The sequence below is a fragment of the Leptonotus elevatus genome, chromosome 1 (assembly GCF_054856555.1).
Source record: "Leptonotus elevatus isolate MCC_2025b chromosome 1, RoL_Lele_1.0, whole genome shotgun sequence".
Lineage (NCBI taxonomy): Eukaryota > Metazoa > Chordata > Actinopteri > Syngnathiformes > Syngnathidae > Leptonotus > Leptonotus elevatus.
This window is the reverse complement of record NC_141239.1, coordinates 4,566,593-4,585,722: the sequence shown is the minus strand read 5'-3', so window position 1 is coordinate 4,585,722 and position 19,130 is coordinate 4,566,593. Positions and strand designations below refer to the sequence as shown.

The 19,130-nt window shown below is 41.2% G+C and overlaps 1 protein-coding gene across 5 annotated transcripts in view; it reads right to left on the bottom strand.

Moving 5' to 3' along the window:
• myo10 (myosin X) overlaps window positions 1-19,130 on the bottom strand; it is a 79,386-nt gene that overhangs the window by 47,120 nt on the left and 13,136 nt on the right. For 2 of the 5 annotated variants that reach the window (XM_086074241.1, XM_086074257.1), the window contains exons 2-3: window positions 11,714-11,812; window positions 5,148-5,306 (exon numbers count right to left, since the gene is read on the bottom strand). In XM_086074241.1, coding sequence (XP_085930367.1) covers window positions 5,148-5,306; window positions 11,714-11,812 — 258 coding nt within the window. Of the gene's footprint in view, window positions 1-2,698; window positions 2,788-5,147; window positions 5,307-11,713; window positions 11,840-19,130 lie in introns of those variants that run through there. The other 3 variants (XM_086074234.1, XM_086074249.1, XM_086074264.1) reach the window with 2 other exon arrangements.

The following is a 19,130-nucleotide window of genomic DNA, read 5'->3' as shown; positions in this document are numbered from 1 at the left end:
GAGACCGTATTTAGTAGAAACAGCATGATTTATCATGTTTTACATTTGTTCAACATAAACAAGAGGACTTCAGACATGTTACTTGCCTTAAAAGCATGTATAAATTACATGCTTAATGATTTTTACAGGAGGAAACTTCTTTCATGTTATTTTTTTGGTAAATATATATATATTAAGTTAAATAATTAGTTAACTAACTAATTTAAAAAATTATTAATTTCTTCAAAGCAGCACTTGTTAATTATTATTATCATTATTATTATTTTTACTTGTTAAAAGTGACCACCCCGTCAAACAGCTGCAAAGTTGAGACTCGTTCCCGTCGTCTGATGACACGGTTTGCCATTTTCAACGGCAATATTAAGTGAAAGAGGAATGTTCCAGAATGTTTGACTTGCTGCTGTGAAGAATGAAAAAAGGAAAATAAATGTCCTGGGGCGCAAAAAAGAAAAGAAAAAGAAAACAACATCTCCATTTCAGTTGAAGAATTGCAACCATTTGGACTCAATTAGCGTAGCCGCCAGCCCTCCGCCCCTCCTCCCCTCCACCCTGGAACACTTTCCACGGCGATGCCCCGACTGCGAGCTAATTGGCTGCAACTGTCATCACGAGGCCCCCTATTGGTTAATGTGATTAAAGGTGGCCCCTCGCCTTCTCGGAATTACGATGTCAAATGGTGGCGTTCCGCAGACGTGACTCAACTCATTTTGATTTATACAACATATGATAGGCCTGCTATAAATGCTATAAACGATGGTGTTAGCCACATGCTAATAAGAATTGACAAATCTTCAGAGCTCAATTTGTGTTCCACTGACGCCGCGCAGTCACTCAGTCGGCTCAGCGGGGCCGAAATTTGCCAAAAGAACGAGACCAAATGAGGAGCAGATGTGAAAGAATTTGGAGGAAAAACAGAGCGACGCTCGTCTGAGTGACGGCAGGAAATGTAGGCGGGACGCCGCCAACTAGCGGCGCTCGCCCAGCTAGCGTGTTACGCACACTCTTTATTGGATTTGGCTGCCAACAGCCCGCTGTCTTTGTTGTTCCGACATTCATGAGACGACCCCCCCCCCCCCCTCCAAAACCTGACGTGACACAGTGACAGCTTGGTGGTGAAATATCTCCTTGTGTACATGTGACAAACTTTGTAGAGAAAACAAACATTTGTCTTTTCATTTTATTGCTGATGGACATTTCCATTTTTTTTTTTTAAAGTTATTAATTGTTTTAATGTGAACTCTCTGCACAGGCCAAAATTTGCTAACAGTGCTAAAGCCAACAGAGCAAATAAAGAAACGCTAAGAGCGCAAACCTGTAAAAGCTAACAGAGCAAACGTTAACAGCCCTAAAGCTGACAAACAGAACATATTAGCACAAAGGCTAATAGCAGGAAACAGACCAGAAGAAATGCTAACAGAGCTAAAACTAGCAAGGCAACCGTTCTAAAGAAAGGCTCACGAGGGTGAGTGCAGTAGTAAATGTTGCTTTTTCGTCAGGGTTCATTCAAGGTCGCAGACCATCACAAAGACGCTCGCCAACAATTGTTTGCAATGGTCGCAAACAGCTTTTCTTGTCGCCATCAAATTCTCAACATGTTCTACATTTCTTGGTGACAAGAAAAAAAAACATGGAAACTGTTGCAAACATTCTTTCTTCTCTGCGACCTTCAACCAACATTGCTAATGGAGTACATGTTCACAGAACAAAGTCAATGCTTAGCAAGCAAACGCTAACAGCACTAACGCAAACAAATCCAACCATGATGGAAGAAAACGGTGAAAATGCTTAAAGACCAAACTAACTAAAGGATGCTGAAAGAGAACACGCTATCAGAGAATACGCTAGCAAAACAGGCTGAATGCAAACAGTTTCGAGAGAAAATACTAAGAAATGAATGCAAACACAAGAAATGCTAATTAGATCAACAAGAAAAACAAGAAAAAGGAAAAGTTTGAACCCAGACAGAGAGAGCGCTAATGGGCTCTGACCTCTGACAGTGCTAATGAAGAAGCTAGAAAAGAACATGCTACCTACCCTAACAGAGTGAGCGCTAACCGGCTAACAGGGACAGCGCTAATAAATTCTAGAAGAGAACAGCGCAAACACAAACAAAACTGAGCAAATGCTAAATGAATGAACAATAACATGCCACAAACCCTAACAAAGTGAGCGCTAACTGGTTAGCGCTAATGAATGGTAAAAGAGAACATGCTAACAGAGCTGACACTGACAACAAAAGGGTGAAACGTGAACAGAACCAGACCAAATGCTAGCAGAACAAAATGCTAACTGAATGAACAATCAAAGAGTAAACCCAGACAGAGAGAGCACTAATGGGCTCTGACAGTGCAAATGAATGCTAGAAGAGAACATGCTAACAGCGCAAACAAAACAGAGCAAATGCTAAATGAATGAACAATAGCACGCCTAACAGAGTGAGCGCTAACCGGCTAGCGCTAATGAATGGTAAAAGAGCACATGCTAACAGAGCTGACGCTGACAAAAAAGGGCGAACGCAAACAGTACGAGAGCAAATGCTAACAGAACAAATGCTAACTAAATGAACAATAAAAGAGTGAACCCAGAGAGCGCTATCGGGCTCCGAGAACAGAGAAACGACGCAACCACTTAAATGCCTAACGTTAACTAGCATTAGCATAAGCATGAAATAACGCTAATGTCTCGAGTTGCCGCATACATGTTCAATGGCGGCGACAAAAAGGAGGTCAACGACGAGACACGCGAGCGGCAGACGGCACGTGCAAGTGTTTTTGTTAGCAATGCTTTGTTAGCATGGAACCAGCGGTGAGCCGGCGGCCGCGTTTCAACTTTGACACGCAAATTTGCTGTTGAGACGACTTTGACCTCTGAACTGCCAGATGGGGGCAGCAAATATCGAAAAAATCGAAGCCCGAACCCCAACAGGGCGCTTCACCTGAATTAATTCGCTCCTTCTTTTGTTCCGTCCGTCCGTCCGTCTCTCCTTCCTCTCTTCTTTGTTCCTTTGTCGCTTCTCTCCTTTCCTTCCATCTTGCCTTCATTCCGTCCAGATTTCCTTCTTCTTCTTTGCTCCTTCCTTCTTTATCTCATCCCTTTCTTCTTTTAGTTCTTCTTTTCTACGACCCATCCTTCCTTATGTCCTTCTGTTTCTAACCTTCCTTCCTTCTTTCTTGCTTTCCTCCTTTCTGTTCTTCCCTCCATCCTCTAGCTTAAGTTCCCAAATAAACCGTCTTTCGTGATGTATGTATTAAAAAAGAAGAAGGAGTTTCCAGTATCAATCAATCAATCAATACAATCGTATTGCAATAAGGCCAATAGGTGTCAAACTCGCGGCTGGGGGGCCCAAATCTGTGCCGCCATTTCATTCCATGTGGCCCGCTGAGACAAATCATGTAAGTTTTTTTTCAATACAGTGGTCCCTGGCTACTTTTACTTATGGTGGATTTGTATTTGGGTCCAAAATTCTATATTACGGGTTTGATCTTGGGTTGTAGCTATATCGCGGATTTTTCAGAGATGATTACGCCACACCCCAGATTGACTGTATTCCTTATTTACGCTGCTATTTTTTTCAATTATATTTACAAAGTCACTGTGTGGTGTAACACGCCCCAAAAACAACAACAAAGTCAACTACTTTGTTTTTGTTTTTTTTATACTAAAATGTTATCTGCAGCCCCACTCGTCTAAATATGGTATTGTGGTTCATATGACATTTGTGGAATATGAGTTAAGCAGCAAAATGCAGCCATTTTTATCCATGTCAGGGGGCGGCCATTTTGTCACTTGCTGTCAGCTGTTGCTCAGGTCTCAGGTAACAACCAATCACAGCTCGTCTTCAGAAAACAGGTGAGCTGCGATCGGCCGTTGACTTAGCAACTGTGATGTCATCTTTAGTTTGGGATTGGAATACGAAACGGGAAATGATGCGCAATACTTTGATAATAATGGCAAAACTGTTTATTCGCAGATGTAGATTGATTAAATGTCGACTTATGTACTGTCTGATGAGACCTTTTGTTTAGTTTTTTCTTTTATTTAATTTTTTCTTGTTTGTTGTTTGACAGCACCGTTCTGGTTTGTGTGCCCAGTTTGAATTGGATGTTGGAGTTTGAATGAAGAAAGAAAGCAACAACAACAACAACAACAAATGTTCTTCTGGTTATTTTGTTGTCCCTGAGCGTCCTTTAAGCTGTCAAACTCAACACACCACGTTAAGAATTACAGCCGCTGTATATTGAAATACAAAACATGCTTCGTTTTTAAAACATCGCTAGCCTAGCGCTAATGCTAAAAGCGAAGGGAAGATCCCATTCAAATGCTAACAGGAAGTTAGCATCGACTTTGGGAGTTTTTTTCTCCCCAATTAACGAATATTCACGCATAAATGCTGTGGGAACACAAACCCACAAGTAAGAGAACACTTTGACAAGGCTCAAATTCTTCCCAATGTGTGAAATTATTATTATTTTTTCATATAATTCAATCGCAACGTCCTTCTGTACTCACTTTAAGTGTGTACAACATGGATGCACGGCACCACACTGCCCCCAAGAGGCCATTTTTTTAATGCATTAAATATATATATTTTTAAATAATCCGCACAAAATTAGTATCGGCATCTGCCTCCCGAAAAATCAGTCGGACCCTAGACCAGACGGATTGAGCGCCACAGTTTTTGAAGTCCTAAATGAAAAGAAAAGCGTCGCCACTTTTTCCACTGGCACGTCCACAACTTCCTTTCCAAACGTTGTTAACATGTCAAAAGACCAGGAATGTTCTGGAACGACGCCAGGGGGATCCCGACGGGGTCTGATTGGACCCCAAACAGATTAGTAAGGAGGGGGGAGGGCACACGACATTTGTGTGTGCGTGTGATTGTAGCCAGCTGTGCTGTGGACTGGGACGCCTCATGCATGGATTCCAGTCATTCCAGTCCACACGTGCACATGCGCACACGCATTGTGGACGTCTTTGTGCACGTGTATCAGATAATTTATGCATTATATATATATTTCAAAATAATCCGTAGATTAATCGGTAATCTGTATTTTTTTCGTTATCGGCCTTAAAAAAAATGCATATGGGTCGGGCCCTAGTTGTGAGGGGAAAGATGCAGGATCGGGTCCCTGGAGACGGAAACTCACGTAGATGCGTCTTTGGCGGTATCGCAGGAAGAGGTTGTGCATGATGGCGCCGTCGTGCAGATCCTCCAGCGCCGCCATATCCTCCACGCCCGCCGCGCTGTCGCCGCGCATGGCCCGGACCTTGTCGTGCGTCAGCGCGTTCTGCTTGTACGTGTACACCTGAAACACAAGCAAAGTCAGCAAACGGCTCACCTGAGCTCACAAGCGCTCCGCAGCAAATCAACTTTTAGGGACTTTCCCAAGGTTCTTTTGCTTGGATTTATCTTCATGTCAGACTTTGGGCTATTCTGGTTCTGATGTTGCGTTTGGCCTTCGCATGTTGAAAAATGTTTGTATTAGCGGTCAATACAAAAACGGACGGCGATCCGGAATCGTCAGCTGACCTCCTCCTGATGATTCGTTTCATTCAAAGGTGTCATTTATCCCCCCCAAAATCCTGTGCAAAATGTTCAGACAACAATAATGCATACTAATTCTGAATCAGTTTTAACATTCATAGTTTGTGCTTAATTGTCACAATTAAGTTAAATTAATTAATATATTTAGATATGTATATCTATACCTTTATATATATTTATAATATAATATATATTTATAATATATATATATATAAATTAAAAATTCATTATGAAATTATTATTATTATTAAATTATAAAGTAAATGAAAATCAATAACATCAACTTTTAATAATCCAGAAGACAAAATTTGATTTCACGATTGAGCAAATTTTTTACCGATCAGATTTTCCAAATTACGATTAATTGAATTAATTAGATTTATTGCCCAGCACTAATTCAAAGAAATGCATCCACTTGGTACAACATTTACTCAATCAATCGACAAATAACCACTTGTCAAATGAATCGACAACTATTTGTATCATCGTTGAATCGTTTAGTGACATCATTTGAAATGACCCAAATTCTTGGAAATTCTGCTAAATATTCAGTGATTTCCGTCGCCGTCCATGAAAGCAGACTGAAAGTCTTTCTCAAAAAAAAAAAAAGGAGTCGAGAGTCACTTGAAACGGGTGAAATTCACACCAGGAGGAGGTCAAAGGTCGTCAGTCACTGAGGTCAAATGCTGCATGTGTGGAATGCTGCATTCAGCTTTTTAACAAACAGAAGAGTTTTGGTGATTCATTCCATTTGATTTGTCAGGACAACGCGGGAAGCATTTATTTGCACATGACAAGAACAATAAAACGTCTGTGGAAGTTGATGCTTGAAAAAAAAAACACAAAAAAACGCTTACAATCTCAAAGCTTGTTGGGCATCAGGACAAATCGGCAAATGCTAAAAAGCTAAACTTTTAGTTTTTAGTATGAGCTCTTTTTTTTTTACAATATTTTGACTTTTTTTTATAGTATGTATGAATGTACCATGTCAGCTGCTTTCAATCGAATTTGGACGTGTGTAGTGACAATAAAAGGCCTTGGTTTTGATTTTCCCACAAGCCACCAGAAAGTGGATGCAAATCGAAAATGTTATTTTTGCCAAATGTGTGATTTAATTTGAAGGCCAGCCGAGAAGAAGAACTGAACAAAATTGTGTTTGTGGAGACGACAGAATGACGTTGAAATCTTGTGCGCACACAAAACAGAGTATCAAGTTTGTTGACATACGGAGGACAGGTAAGGTAGCCCCGCCCACAAATTGCTCTGAAAAACACAGCAGCTGCCACATGGACTTTTTCTCCCGTTTCACGTGACTTGTATGATGTTACAAGTTCACATCCAACACCGGCTTTGGTAATAAACGTTCGTCATGAACAAAAATCTTGCATCCGCTGCCAGATGAACCTTGTGCAAGGGTTCGATTCCAGATAGGAGTCATGAAGGAGACCCTCCACGCACAGACGCCAGACAAAACATGAGAACATCACCACTTTGCCGTCAAAACAAATGGAAAAGGATCTTCAATCACGCACAACTTTGACTCCAGGCACAAGATCTTCATTTTTGCAAACGTCTGAAAGACTCGCTTAAAACGTGGCTGGACGACAACAAACCGCACACAAAACCAAAGGAACAAATAGTTCAAGGTGGCAAATCCAGAAAATAAAAATCCTGCCACAGTATGGCTTTAGATCCAGGTGCTAGCTAGCTAACACCATAGCTAGCTCCCATGGTGCTCATTTCCCTGCTAAGGAGCTAGCTTGCTAGCTAGCTTGAAGGGCTAAAGCCAAAGTGTGGCAGGGTTTTTACTTTCAGGTGCTAGCTAGCTAACTCCCTAGCTAGCTCCCATGGTGCTGATTTCCCTGTTAGTGAGCTAGCTAGCTAGCAAGCAAACTAGCTTCAGGGGCTAAAGCCAAACTGTGACAGGGTTTTTACTTTCAGGTGCTCGCTAGCTAGCTTCCTAGCTAGCTCCTATGGTGCTCGTTTCCTTGCTAGGGAGCTAGCTAGCTAGCTTCAGGGGGTAAAACCAAAGTTAACTAGCTTGCTAGCTATCATCAATGACTAAAGCCAAACTGTGGCAGGGTTTTTGCTTTCTGGATCTGGATTTGCCACCTCTGATGACGGTGAAGCACTATTTCTGTCCAAATGAAATGTCTCGATTCAACAGAGTTCCTTGACATCCAATGGTGGCAAATAAACTTCCTCAACTCGCTTCCTTGTCACCAAGGGATGCCACAATATGGCAGCGAAGCACTCATTTTCTCTAAATCAAACTCCTCAACTTATTTGGACTTAGTTCCCCGACAGCAAAACGCCACAAGATGGTGGCAAAGCACTACCTTTGTCCAAACAAAACTCTTCAAATGCCACTCATGCGCGCACACACATTGCTCACATTCCCGTTTGAGTGTTGCTCGAGCGGGAAACACAAAATAATGTCAAACAATTCAACCTTTGTTTGGGTCGTCTACTTCAAGGACAGTCTGAAATCGTGGTATTTTCTATCTTCTGTCAATATCCGGTGCTGCCTTCAAGGACAGACTGAAATGTGTCCTTCCCGGCATCATCTGTACATCCATCCAAGGTTGCCTTCAGGGACCGCCTGAAATGCGAAATATCCCTGTTATGGACGCAGCTATCTGGACTCTCTGTGTCGCTCCGTCAACATCTGTTGCTGCCTTCAAGGGCGGTCCAAAAACACGCTTTCCTGTCCTCTGCCTTCAGGGACAGCGTGAAGTCTTTCCAATCATTTATTTGTCTTGGCAACAAACGCAGACCGTCAGCTGTTGCCGTGCGGGACACCGCTTTGAAATCAGCAAATCAATCCATTCATTCATTAATCAATGAATAGATCATGCCGGGCCGATTATCGGCGCTGATATTCAGCATTTTGACGAATATCGGCATCGGCCATTTTGAAGAATCATATAGCCAATAATGCAGGCAAGTGTTAACTTCAGGGAACTCATTTCAATGAAAACATTTTGAAATGTTGTAAATGTTGATAGATGCTGCTGACCCTGGGAACTCTCGGCACCTTCTGTTTTTGTTATGTTTGGGGCGTAATGGTGGAGCCAAGCAGGGTGAGGAGGCCGAGAGAAAGTCCAAACGGGATTTGAAGGAACAAAAACTCAAGCAAACTCCAAGCGGCGAGCGATGCAAGAAGTGGGGGAAAAAACCACAAGGCGAGAAAAACGGCAGCATGGCGGGGAAAACAACAATGGATTCAACGATTCATCGTTTTTCTATGCATCGATTAAGCTAACGATTCATTTTTAAATCCCATTTCGATTCGATTATCTCCACATAATTTGACCTATAAAGCGATTTAATGCTAATTTATTTCTATGAATAAAACACAAATTTCTTCTTTCCAATATATTTTTATTCAAGTTCAAAAAATGAATTGTATTGAACAACACAACAATAAAGTGCACGGTTTTAGTGCAATGGAATCTATTAATACAGAAATAATAAAATAAAACTTTCTTTCAATAAATAAAACTGCAAAACCCACAAACATAAAATAAATAAAAAATAACAGCAGCAAAAAAACTAACAAAAAAAACCAGCTCCACAGGTTTTTTTTCTCCGTCTGATAGTAGTCCTCCAAACTTTTCTGATTATCCCTGTCCCTGAAAACAAAAATCAAAAACACAGTGCACAGATTAATAAAAATAAAATAAAATTACATTAAAAAAAAAATATATATATATATACATATATACACACATATTTTAGGGTTTCAAAATTATCGCGTTAATATCTCGTTAACTTAAAGTGCCTTTAATGGCCCAAATTTTTTTGACGCTCGATTAACGAGCGCCCCTTATTTGGAAAGCCTCTACTAAAGCGATTTCCAGTCGCGATGCAGCAAAAAAACGTCCACTTCAAAATTGCCCAATAGAAATGCACTTTACTACACTGGAGCTAAAACACACAACGTTTAAAGGTCAGAATGTTAGCGTGGAGGAGCCATTTGGACTGTGTAGCACTTAGCAATGAGCTAGGTTGCTCCAGCTCCAAGCGGTGTCCACGGTGAGAGCCAAGAGCCGAATGGACGCCGTCTTGTCAGTTGGAGTGACCCCACGCCACTTCGTCTTTAGATGTGAGGCGTATTTTAGTCAGCAACTCCAGAATAAATCTCATAAGTGTAACACATAGCCGTGCTCTTGGATGCTAGCAGCAGAACGGAGCTGCTGGCTTGCAGTAAAGCGGCGTCACTTTGCAATCAATGCGCATCCGAGAATTTAACAAAATAAAAGCATTCAACGTTGTTCAAAGGAGGCACTATAACACAATTTAGCGGTCATAAATTAAATAATAATGCATACATTTTGTGGGGATTGGCGTCAAGTTGCATTTTACAATTTTAAAAATGTGTTACTAAAAAAGTTACTTCACGTTAAAAATGAGAACGCTCTTAATATGAAAAGAACGAGACCATCTCTTCTGGGTCGTAAAGTTGCGCATCCGTATTGAACTTCACAAAATAAAAGGAAAGGAAACAAAGTTGCAAACTTACGGCGTCTCGTCCTCCACACAAGCAGCTCCCGGCGGGTTCCTCCTCTTAAGTGCTCATTGTGGTTGTGCATCTCCATTTTGCACGGGTCACAGGGCACCCAAGCGCTACCTTTAGGTGGAAAGTACTCTCATACTTTGGACGTCTTATTACAACACGTTTTCTTCTCCCCCGTGTCCGACTCGCTGCTCCTCGATGCCGCGATTTTTGATTTGTTTCCCGTCGCACCGCGCCACGACGGAAGAAGAAGAAAAAAAAAAGAGGCTTCCGCGTCCTCTATCTAAAGAATAGCCACATGCTAATTGTATTGCGTCATTGCTAGCTTGCTTCACACGTCCACAATTCAAAAAACTCACCGGATAAGCCAACCTCCACGTTAATTTCCTTTTTTTTGGCCCGGCCTCGATTCACGTAGCTTGGCATGTCGTCGGGTATCCGCAAACCACGACGATCGTTTGTGTGTCCAAATTCCCAAGGCCGAATTTGCCGGCTGCATGACGTCACAGACTTGCATATGAATGGATTGCCGGCAGCGCATTGACCGACACGCCATTCATTTGTGAGTCCGTGTCGTCGACCAAATCCGCCTTCGGAGGTTCCGCCCTTGTGAATTTGGACGCACCTATTGTGTCCTCCATTGCTACACGTTATATATGCATTGCAACCGTGTCCTGTTTTGTCTGCAAGGTAACATATTTAGTGACGTAGACTTTCTCGACACCGATTGGCTGTCGCTGACGCGATGACGCCAAAAGTGACGCACCGACGTGCAGTTTTTGCCATCAATGACGTCGACGCGTCGTCCCAGCCCTACAATGGATCAACGCAGACAGAGGGGAGACGAGAATATCTGCTAGCTAGCTAGCATCTTGCTAGCTATCTTCAATAGCTCACTTTCTATCCATGCATCCATCCTAAAGTATCGGCAGTAGCGTTACGGTGCAGACCAAAGCCCCCTCGTTGTCCAGCGCCTTTGTTTCACGCGGATTAACACCAGTTAGCATCTGTCGCAAGGCTTAGCTCGGGGAAATCCTCGGCTTTGTAGTCTTAGCGCCGACGTTAGCTTCCACGTCATTAGCTTAAAACGGGACCGCGTCAGCACTTTTGGCAAACGCTGGCTAACAACTTTTTAGTTGGTGAATCTACATTTTACGTTGACCAAAACTGTCAATAATGAAAATATCTTCCCTTTATGTCTTATTTATATACATTTTATGCATGCACTTTAAGGGTTTATTTAAAATGTATCAAATGTTGTTTTTCTATCTTTCACTTGACAAATATTTCATATTATTAAAAGAAAGTCAAAAGCTAATACTAAAACTAATAAAAACACAAAAAATGAAGCGTTTTCGAACAAATAAAATAATAAATACTAACAAACCTGCTCTAAAAACATTTCAACTAACTTACAATAAGTAAAAAAAAAAGTCAAAATAAAATAAAAACTAACTGTAATGAAAACTCCTATCCCCTGGTCCAAACTTAAAAAGAGGCCAGTGTGAGATCCTTCCGTCGCCATGACAACCAGGGCGGGGTCTTCAACAAGATGGCCGCCTCACCGACGTGACCAAGCCAAAAGCCAGCGCTGAGTTTGTCTTTTTCTCAGCATCCCCCCCCCCCCCCCCCGGCGGCGTGTGGCTGACCTGTCCGTAGTCGCTGGTGATGACGACCACGCCGCCCGAGCAGGACGAAACCGTGCCGGGAAGGTTCTGATCGTCTTCGCGCAGCCAAACGCGCTCGCCCTGCATGAACACAAGCAACGTTTTCATTTCATCAGCAATTTAAGCTCATGTGAAAATAAGAAACACCAATATTAAAAAAAAAAACATGTTAGCATGTTGGCTTCATTGATGAAATCATTAAAATAATGGCTGAAAGATTTTTTATATATATGAATTTTGCCCCAATTTTGACAATCAGTGGTACTTTTTTTGTCAGCCTCTAACACAGATGAACCAATGTCCAATTTGTATGTGTTGGCCCAATCACCAAAATATATCGGTTGAAAACACCGACCATTCTAGAAAAGTCGGACACACAACTAGCAGCTAGATTGGTCAAATTTAACCTTTTTTTTTTTTTGTCAATTTGAGTTTTTTAGAGTGTATTTAAGCTAAAAAGCTAAAAATGAAAACCATTTGGTCGCCATGAAGTTTTTTTTTGTCTTTATGAAAAGCAAAAATATTTTGTAATTTGTATCCACCATTATTTGATAGAATTTTCAGAAGAATATCTGAATAGCAAAATGTTCAAATGTTGCAGCCCTAATACAAAAAAAAAAAATACATAGAAAATATTAGAAAATCTATTTGGAAAAAACACACCAATATAAAGACAAAATTTCAGGCATAAAACAGGCGAACATTGGAATAAAAACAAAACAATTTGAAGGAAAATGTGAAATGCAAACGCTATTTATATCCTCGCTTACAAGCGAAGAATGCTTCTGGGAAAAAGCAGACTCCCGGGAACTCACAAGTGTGTCATTTGGACGGCAACCTTGTGAGTGCACGACAAGTCACGCACATTCCTGGGAAAAGCTGCAGCACAACGGGGGAGGGGAGGCGGGGGGGTCTCGTGCCTCCCTGTGGCACACTTTCCGCATCTTCTTCTTCTTTGTCTGCGGCGTGTGCCCCCTCGAGATCCCCCTCACGGCGACACGCTTTCTTATTGTGCGTCCTCCCCCCCCTTAATCCGCTGGCGGTCACGCCTGCAAACCCACGTCCACAACCCCCACCCACCCATGTGATGGTTCCCTCCCCCTCCCCCTCCCCCACCCTAATAACCCCCCCTGAGTGTCTGGAGGTCAAACTTCTCCCAAAACATTTAGTGAATTATTTTGACACTTGAGCTTCACAACCTTCATCCAAAGATATTTGGGCGAAAGGAACAGCACAAAATGGCCAATTATCCGTAGAGAGTGACTTCTGGCCGTCATGTGACCAGTGGCGTGGCAACATTCCCCGGGGGCCCCAAGCAAGAAGACTGGGGGCCCCAGCGGCCATTTGTAGCATACATAGTGTGACATTTTAAAATTGCACATCATTCAAGTGACTTGTTTTGTTTTACTTTGTTTAACTTTAGCAAGAATCCTTCTAAGTGAGACAGAAAACTGGAAAGTAAAATTACAAATTGCATGGTCGTTAAAAAAAAAAGGGGGGGGGGGTGTTTACTATATGGTCATTTTTTTTTCATTTAAAAAACAAAAACATACTATACATGGTCATTTTTTTAACATAATAAAAGCCTTAATTTACATGATATTTTGGGGTGGGGGGGTTTAAACCTAGGTAAAAAAAAATTGGGGGGGGGTTAAAGCCTTGCCATACCCGATCATTTTTTTATTTAAAAAAAAACTTACTATACATGGTCATTTATTTAGCATTTTTTGATAAAAAAAAACCTTGGTAATTTTTCTAAATTGTTATTTAAAAAAAGGCTTACTATACATGGTAAAATTTTTTATATTTTTTTAACCTTGGTCTTTTTTTTTTTAAGTCTTTACCATACATGGTCATTTTTTTAATTAAAAAACAACAACAACAACTTACTAGTAGTGGTCAGCAGTAATTAGCAGCTAGCAGCCGCAGCGCGCAACAGAGCACTTTCGGCACTAAAATGGCGGAAAAAGCAGCCAAAACATCATTTTCATTCACAGTGAGAGAAAGATGCGTTTTTTGTTGATTCTCCTTCAAAATCCGTCTGTTTAATCTGCAAGAAAGGAAATGTGGAGCGGCACTTTCAAACGACGACAAGGACGTAGCGGCAAAAAACGCATAACGCGCTGAGAAAAATCTGACATTTTAAAAGTCTAAGGCTCGCCGATATGACCCAAAATTCTATAAACCGCATCCCTTCACGGTAACGGTATATAATCACAGTATTGAATCAAGTGTTATTTATTTTTATTTTTTTTAAATATTATAATTATTATATTATAATTTAAAAAAATAAAAAATATATATATATTTTTTTAACTCATTCACTGCCATAAATTCATATTTAAAAAAAAAAAAGATTATCAAAAATTGGTTTCCCTCAAGCTGCGACGCCGCGTTTTCGAGCGTCTCAGCACGTTTCGCACACTGGAATCGTTTAAACTCGCCGCACTGGAGGAATAACCGATCACACACGCACACGCACACGCACACACACACACGCACACGCACACAGCTCGGTGTTTGCTCTGGCCCGGCCGTCTGCGCGCTGACTGTTCAATCTAAATATAAAGCAACCACAAAGAGTTGGCGCTGAACTTGTCATCATTCAATCCAGGCCAAAAAGAAGTAGAAAGAAAAAGAAGAAGTATCTTGTGAGATGCTCAACAAGTGGAAAATTCTTCATCATCGGTGTAGTTTTCTGCTCTACTATTAAAGGGAGAAAAAAAAGAGAGGGAGGATGGGAGAGAAAGACAACAAGAGAGAGTGAAAAGAGAGCGAGAGAGCAAGAGATAGATAGATAGAGAGTGAGAGAGAGAGAGACAGGAAAGTAAGAGTGAGAGAAAGATTGAGTGTGTGTGTGTGCGTGCGTGTGTGTGTGTGTGTGTGTGTGTGTGTGTGTGTGTGTGTGTGTGTGTGTGTGTGTGTGTGTGTGTGTGTGTGTGTGTGTGTGTGTGTGTGTGTGTGTGTGTGTGTGTGTGTGTGTGTGTGTGTACATGAAATGTGCTTCAATACCGTGTGTGCTGTGAGAAAAAAGAGAGAATGTGTTTGTGCATAAAATGTGCTTTAATTGCTGCTTGTGCGTGGAAAAAGGAAAAAAAATGTGCGCGCGTGTGTGTTTGAGTGAGTGTGCATAAAGTGTGCTTTAAATGTTGCGTGCGTGTGTTTGTTTTCCAAACATGAAGTTCAAGTCAGGATCCCCCACAATCCTTTGCTCTTCTTCTTATTTTCACATTTATTTATTTAGTCATTTATTTATTTGGAATTTTGGCAGTTTTGGTCCATACTGCCAGGACGAAATGTTTTTCAAATGAGGGGGCGGTCCTAAGCGTGCCTTGGGTTGGACTCCGTCATTACAAATTGCCTTTCATTGGTCGAGACACGCTCTGGACCGCCCCCTCATTTGAATAACATTTCGATCTAGCAGTATGGACCAAAACTACCAAAATTCTAAATAAAAAAATGCCTAAAAGTGAAAATGAATATAAAAAATATAATTTAAAAAATGAAATACAAATGTACATATATATATATATATATAGCTGTTTTTATTTCCATTTATATTTATTTTTGGGGATTTAATTTTCGAATAAATTTTTTTATATCCGTTTTTATTTTCACTTTTAGGCATTTATTTATGTTTTTTTTTTTTTTTATGTAGTCATTTATTTATTTTGAATTTGCCACTTTTGGTCCTCCATGACATGAGCATGACCGGCCGCTCGTAAAACATTGATCAGAAAAGCCACCGACCGACCAATCGGGCGACAGAAGACAAAAAAAAATCCGTCTGGGAATGGAGACGGACGGAGGAGCAAAAATAATGCGGGCTAGATTGGTCGCCAGAGCAGCTGTCGTGTTGGAAGCGCTCGGAAATCAAGTTGGGAGTTTTTCACGCGGCCGCAGACGACAAAGGACAAGCGGGCGATAAAACGCTTCCTGTTGGCGGCGGCGGCGCAAGGCAACAAAAGTGCGTTTGTGAGCAGGAAGCCGGGAAGGCGGGAGACGGGGCCAGCTGCTGCTCGGCCCGTCCGACCTCCTGCAGGGAGCGTCAGCAAAAAAACTCTTTCAAGCAATAAATGACGGCAAATAAACAACAACAAAACGAAACAATCGCACAATGAATCGGTATTCTTGTCATTGTTTTGTTCAAGTCAAGTCAAACCTGTTCTTGACAATAATATGTCGAGCTTAAACGAATCCTCGATGAGTTTGAGCACCTGGGGTGAAGTGAAGCCACCGGCGGCCATCTTACGTTGCCACTCACTAAGGTGAATGCATTGATTTCTCTGCAGCGTTTTCGATGGATTTGTTTGCCTCTACAGCAAAAACGCCGTTGTAGTCTGGGAAAAGCGCTACATGTACATGTCGATGCTAAATCTGGAGCTGTCACAATTAATCGACGAGTAATTGATTATCAAATTAGTCGACAACTAATAATAATAATGCATGGGATTTATATAGCGCTTTCCGAGACACTCAAAGACGCTGGAACGATACATTATTCATGCACTCACACATTCACACTACTTAAGCTGCCCTGGGGAAGGCAGGCTGACGGAAGCGTGGCTGCCAGCGTGCGCCTACGGCCCCTCCCACCATCCATACACCGGTGTGAGTAGCAACACATTGGTGTGTCAAGTGCCTTGCCCAAGGACACGCCGACAGATAATGGGGATCGAACAGCCGACCTTCTGGTTACTGGGCGGCCGTCTCTACACCCTGAGCCACGGCCGCCACGACTATTTTAATGATCGAGTAATCGTTTGAAGCCATTTTTGTATTCAAAATTGTCCATATCCTCCGATTTCAGCAAATGAACAGTAATTGTTCACCGATTTTTGTAGTTCTTCATGAAAGAAGAAGATTATCTTAAAACATTTGCAAACATCGGTTTTTACTTTGGAAAACAATGTTCAAACTGGTAACATAGTACATCAATCCACCTTTTTTTTTTATCACTATTCAAATACCAAGTATAAAATAACAACCAATCACTGGTGAATAAACAGTAATCGGGGAAAAAAAGCTTTTGTAATGCACGTTAATGCAAAATTAAAATGAATCTGATTAATCGATTAATCAATTGAATAATCGATGGATTAATCCATTTGAAAAATATTCGATAGTGACAGCACGTCACTAACTCGGTCCCAACAAGATTGAGATAATACACGCATACAAACATTGAAGTTTGCCCTTTGCCAGGCTCTCGTGACTGCATACAGAGAACCAATGGAAAGCACGCACTAATAAGAGAGAAAGAACAGAAATTGTCACTAAAAGTGGCAACATAAGATGGCTGCCATCTGGCTTCAGCCGCGAGGATCCTATTGACAGTCCAGACATATACAGTCCATTTACGTATCTGTGATGCCTGCACATGGTGAGAAGGCCAACTTCAAAATAAAACAACAGGAAATCAGACTCTTGCTCCACCCCCTCACTGATATTTGAAATAACCGTTGCGTTGCCAATGGTGAGAGGGTTGGCGGCAGTGAAAACTACAATCGAAATCATTGAACAGACTAACTCATTGAGAGACGGACCAAAAGTGTGGAAAGATGTTTGAAGGTCTTCTTATTAGCATTCATTTGCGCACCTCATTCATAATTAATCAATCGGAGTCAAGTGTTAAGGAGCTGAACAGCTGCTGTGCATGTTGATTATTAACAAAGTCGGGTTCAAAGTTCAGGTCGTTGATCAGGTGATCTACACGCCGTTGCCGAGGCGACAGAGGGGGAAAAACACATTAGGCAGGAGCCTGGCAGGCAACGTGAAGGGCAACACTTTCCCAAACCGCCGCCCCCGCTGACCTGTGTGCGTGTTTTTGTGCATGTGACGCAGCGGCTGGCTGGATAAAAAAAAAGAAAAGAAAAGGTTATAAAAAAAATTAGGGGTATCAGGCGATTAAAATGTGTTATCGTAATTAAATCGCATGACTTCACTACTTCACGATCACGATTAATCACAAATTTTATACCTGATCTAAATGCTCAATTTTTTTTTTTCTAGGTTTTCATACTCTTGTTAACAAAAGTGGAAAGAAATGTTAAACTAATAGAAATTGTTCAAATAAATTTTCGACATTTATAGCCATCAATGGCAGTGAATGAGTTAAAAGTTGTGTTCCTAAATCCTTTATTAGACATTTTGAATGGATTTTTTTTTTATTTAATGGAAAAAGCACTTTACAAAATAAATGAAGACAAAGTACTATTTATCTTTTCTTTTTTTTTTTGCTGATCCGAAAAACGATCCGATCCGTGACTCAAATCCGTGATCCGATCCGATCCGTGACTTTTGTGATACGTTGCACCACTACTGACAACACGCTTTCCGTATCGCGCACTGACGAGACGATTTATACGCAACGCAGAAAAACACGGCCGACGCACAATCGCTGTCAGTGTTTTCTACTTTTCATGTTTTCACACTATTCACCCCCAAACTGTTGTAGATAGAAAACAATTTAATTGTTTTCTACTTTTATTGTGCTGAAGTGTTCTTCATATGCGGTAGATGCTCATCACTGCCTCCTATAGTCTGGGAGGATATCAGCATCAGGATCCATTTTATATTTTGCATTTTTGTTGTGCAAGGTCCAAATTGGATTGGTAGATTTGCCTCTTAAATATCTTATTTTCTGATTTTAATATTTAAAGGTGAATTAAGGAAGTTTAAATGTGAAAATGGAAACAAACACAACCTTCATCAACATATCATATGATGATTTTAATACATCGATTAATCGGTTGATTATTATTCCGAAAAACAGGACATTATTTTAAATCGACATTGCAGAGAACGTACAAACAAGTTGATTATGGTTCATTTGCAGGTTCGGGCTTTAACATCCGTCAGAAAATCGGCGAGAATGTTGGTCGTCGTTTTCCAGTAAAAGCAAATGTCTGCGAAAGGCTTTCTTTGGAACTCCAAGATAATCAGTCTGCTTGATTCATTGATTTTCAAAGAAGTTGTCGGTTTACGTTGATAATCGACAACTAAATGATTAATTGTTGCACCTGGACGATTTTTGTTTGGACGTAAATAAAATCTTGCGCATGACAGAGTAGTTTGATTCAGATTGTACGTGCACATCAAAAAAAGAAAGCAGTTGACTTTTGGCCTGCGTTTTCTTTGGCTGGTTGTTGAAAGCGACAGTAAGCTAGCGTGCGCGAGAAAACTTATCTTCCCGTTTCAGGGCAACCGCGTGAAACAACAAAGACAGGAAGTTAGGAAGTTGGAAGACAAACAGACAAATCCTGTATAGGCCAGAAAAGTGAACGCCATCAAAAGAACCTTTCATGTCACTTTTCCGGCCTGTTGGACAACATCCTTAGCGTCCTATTTTTACCCCGATGGCGGCCATCTTGGACACCTTAGTCTCACCCCTTACGCT